Here is a 3,098-nt window from a genome sequence, read left to right as displayed (position 1 = left end):
GCAAGCTGACCATGCATTGCTGCAAGCTGACCGTGCAATGCTGCAAGCTGACCATGCATTGCTGCAAGCTGACTATGCACTGCTGCAAGCTGACCCTGCCATGCTGCAAGCTGACCATGCACTGCTGCAAGCTGACCATGCACTGTTGCAAGCTGACCCTGCAATGCTGCAAGCTGACCCTGCATCACTGCAACCTGCCTCTAGCACTCCAACCTGCCCCTGCACCACTGCAACCTGCCCCTGCACTGATCCCACCTGCCCTGCATTGCTGTAGCCTGCCTCTTGCACTGCAACTTGCCCCTGCATTGCTGCAACCTGCTTCTAGCACTGCAACCTGCCCCTGCATTGCTGCAACCTGCCCTTGCATTACTGCAATCCGCCTCTAGCACTGCAACTTGCCCCTCCATTGCTGCAACCTGAGCCTCCATTGCTGCAACCTGCCCACGCACCATTGCAACCTGCCTCTGCACTGCAACCTGCCCCTGCACCACTGCAACCTGCCCCTGCACGGATCCCACCTGCCCTGCATTGCTGCAACCTGCCTCTTGCACTGCAACTTGCCCCTGCATTGCTGCAACCTGCCTCTAGTACTGCAACCTGCCTCTGCATTGCTGCAACCTGTCCATGCACCATTGCAACCTGCCTCTGCACTGCAACCTGCCCCTTACTGCTGCAACCTGCCTCTAGCACTGCAACATGCCCCTCCATTGCTGCAACCTGTCCTTGCATTGCTGCAACCCGTCCTTGCATTGCTGCAACCTGCCTCTAGCACTGCAACCTGCCCCTGCATTGCTGCAACCTGCCCCTGCATTGCTGCAACCTGTCCTTGCATTGCTGCAACCTGTCTCTAGCACTGCAACCTGCCCCTGCATTGTTGCATCCCCAGCATGCCACGTTTGCTCCTTCCCATTCCTCAGAGCCCTGTGAGCAGTTTCCTGCATGCATCCCTGCTGCAGGCGCTGCAATGGTTCCCCCAATGCATTGCAGTTACTCACGCTGGCCAAGCTGCTGTCCAGGTCTGGGAGGTTCATGTCCGTAACTGTCATCGTGGGGGGGATTTGGAGGGCTGGGGGTGTCGTGGGGGGCCGTGAAGAGCTGCAGAAGGTGCCGGTGTTGAGGGCTGGGGGGGCTAAGGCTTGGATTGGAGGGGGTTGGTTTGGGGATGAGCTGAGGGGACGGGGGGATGGGTTGGGGGTTTTATGTTGGGGAGGGACTGAAGAGCCTGCAGGAAAGGGCTGCATTGGGGTTCGGGGGGGCAAGGTTTGGGCTGGGGGCGTTGGCTTGGGATGGTGCTGAGGGGCTGGGGGGGTTATGTTGGGGGGCTTGGGTGTTTGTTGGGAAGGGTTGAAGAGTTTGCAGGAAGGAGCTGGGGGGGGCTAGCGTGGGGGACGGAAGGTTTTGGGTGCGGGGTGGTTTGGGGATGGAGCTGAGGGGCTGGGGGGGTTTGGGGGGGTTGTTTGGAGGGCTGGGGGTTGTGGGGAGGGCTGAAGAGCTGCAGGAAGGAGCCCGTGTTGGGGCTGGGGGGGCAAGGCTTTGGGTGGGGGGGTGGTTTGGGGATCGGAGCTGAGGGGCTGGGGGGGTGTTGGGTTTGGGGGGGCTTTGGGGGTGTTTGGTTGGGAGGAGCGTGGGGGGTTGTGGGGAAGGGCTGAAGAGCTGCAAATGAATAGGGAGCGTGTTCGGGGCCTACGGGGGGTGTCAAGGGCCTTGGGTGGGGGGTGGTTTGCGGGGCTTGGGGGGGTTGTTGGGAGGCTGGGGGTTGTGGGAAGGGCTGAAGGAGGCTCGAGCCCACGGTGGAAGGAGCCGTGTTGGGGTTGGGGGGGAAGGCTTTGGGTGGGCGGGGTGTGTTTTGGTGGTTGTATTGGAGCTAGAGGGTTTGGGGGTTGGGTTGGGGGGTTTTTGGGGGGTTGTTTGGAGGGCTGAAGAAAAGCTCAGGAACGGAGGCCGTTGGGTTGGGGATAAGAGTGGAGGGCAAGGACGATTGAGGTGGGGGGTGGTCTGTCGGGGATGGAGCTGAGGAGGCTGGGGGGGTTTTGGGGGGCTGTTTGGGAGGGATGGGGGTTGTGGGGAGGCTGAAGAGCGTGCAGGAAGAGCTGTTATCTGGTGGTTGGGGGGGCAAAGGTGTTTGGTTGGGGGGTGGTTTGGGGATGGTGCTGGAAGGCTGGGGAGGGAGAGGCGTTGGGGGGTTTGGGGTGTTGTTGGGAGGGCCTGGGGGGTCAGAGAGCTGGGGTGGGCTTGAAGAGTTAAGATGAAACTGGGGGAGTGAGCATTTGGAACTCGTCTTACAATGTGGGGTACAAAGGGTTTTTGGAGAGGGGGTGGTATTTGGGGGCTTTGGGGGGGTTTTTTAGGGAGGGGTCTTAGGAGGGAGAGAGCGTTGTGGGGAGGGCTGAAGAGAGATATGTGTATGTGTATGGCTGAGTAGTTCGGGGGGGCTTGGGGGGGAGGCAGGGCAAGGCTATGCAGGCAGAATCTGGCAGTGGGGGTTGTGGTTGTAAGGGCAGAAAATGTGAACGACGCACGGGATGTTCCTGGACTGCAGGTGTTGTGTGTTGGGGGCGCGAGGGGGTTGGTTGGGAAGGGCTGGGGGTTGTGGGGAGGGCTGAAGAGCTGCAGGAGGAGCTGTATTGGGGTTTGGGGGGGGCAAGGTAGTTGGGTGGGGGTTGGTTTGGGGATGGAGCTGAGGGGCTGGGGGTGGGTTGGTGGGGGTTGTGGGGAGGGCTGAAGAGCTGCAGGAAGGAGCTGTGATGGGGCTGGGGGGGGCAAGGTTTTGGGTGGGGGGTGGCTTGGGGATGGTGCTGAGGGGCTGGGTGGGGGTTGGGGGGCTTGGGGGTGTTGTTGGGAGGGTTGAAGAGTTGCAGGAAGGAGCTGGGGGGGGCTGCGGGGACAGGTTTTCTTGGGTGGAGGGGTGGCTTTAGGTTACTTGGGGGGGTTGTTAGGGAGGGCTGGGGGTTGTGGGGAGGGCTGAAGAGCTGGCAGAGAGGAGCCCTGTATTGGGGTTGGGGGGGCAAATGTTTTGGGTGGGGGGTTGGTTTTGGGGATGGGTGCCTGTAGGGGCTGAGGGGGGGGGTTTGGGGGGGGTTGTATGGAGGGCCTGGGGT

At 61.3% G+C, this 3,098-nt stretch overlaps 1 protein-coding gene across 1 annotated transcript in view; it reads right to left on the bottom strand.

The window, feature by feature from the left end:
• The window catches only part of LOC107306980 (heat shock factor protein 1), a 75,899-nt gene that overhangs the window by 3,412 nt on the left and 69,389 nt on the right, over positions 1-3,098 (bottom strand). The window contains exons 12-13 of the mRNA XM_032441641.1: positions 1,641-1,653; positions 691-1,048 (exon numbers count right to left, since the gene is read on the bottom strand). Coding sequence (XP_032297532.1) covers positions 691-1,048; positions 1,641-1,653 — 371 coding nt within the window. The remainder of the gene's footprint in view (positions 1-690; positions 1,049-1,640; positions 1,654-3,098) is intronic.

The sequence above is a fragment of the Coturnix japonica genome, unplaced genomic scaffold, assembly GCF_001577835.2.
Source record: "Coturnix japonica isolate 7356 unplaced genomic scaffold, Coturnix japonica 2.1 chrUnrandom424, whole genome shotgun sequence".
Taxonomy (NCBI): Eukaryota; Metazoa; Chordata; class Aves; order Galliformes; family Phasianidae; genus Coturnix; species Coturnix japonica.
This window is presented reverse-complemented; position numbering and strand designations above follow the sequence as displayed.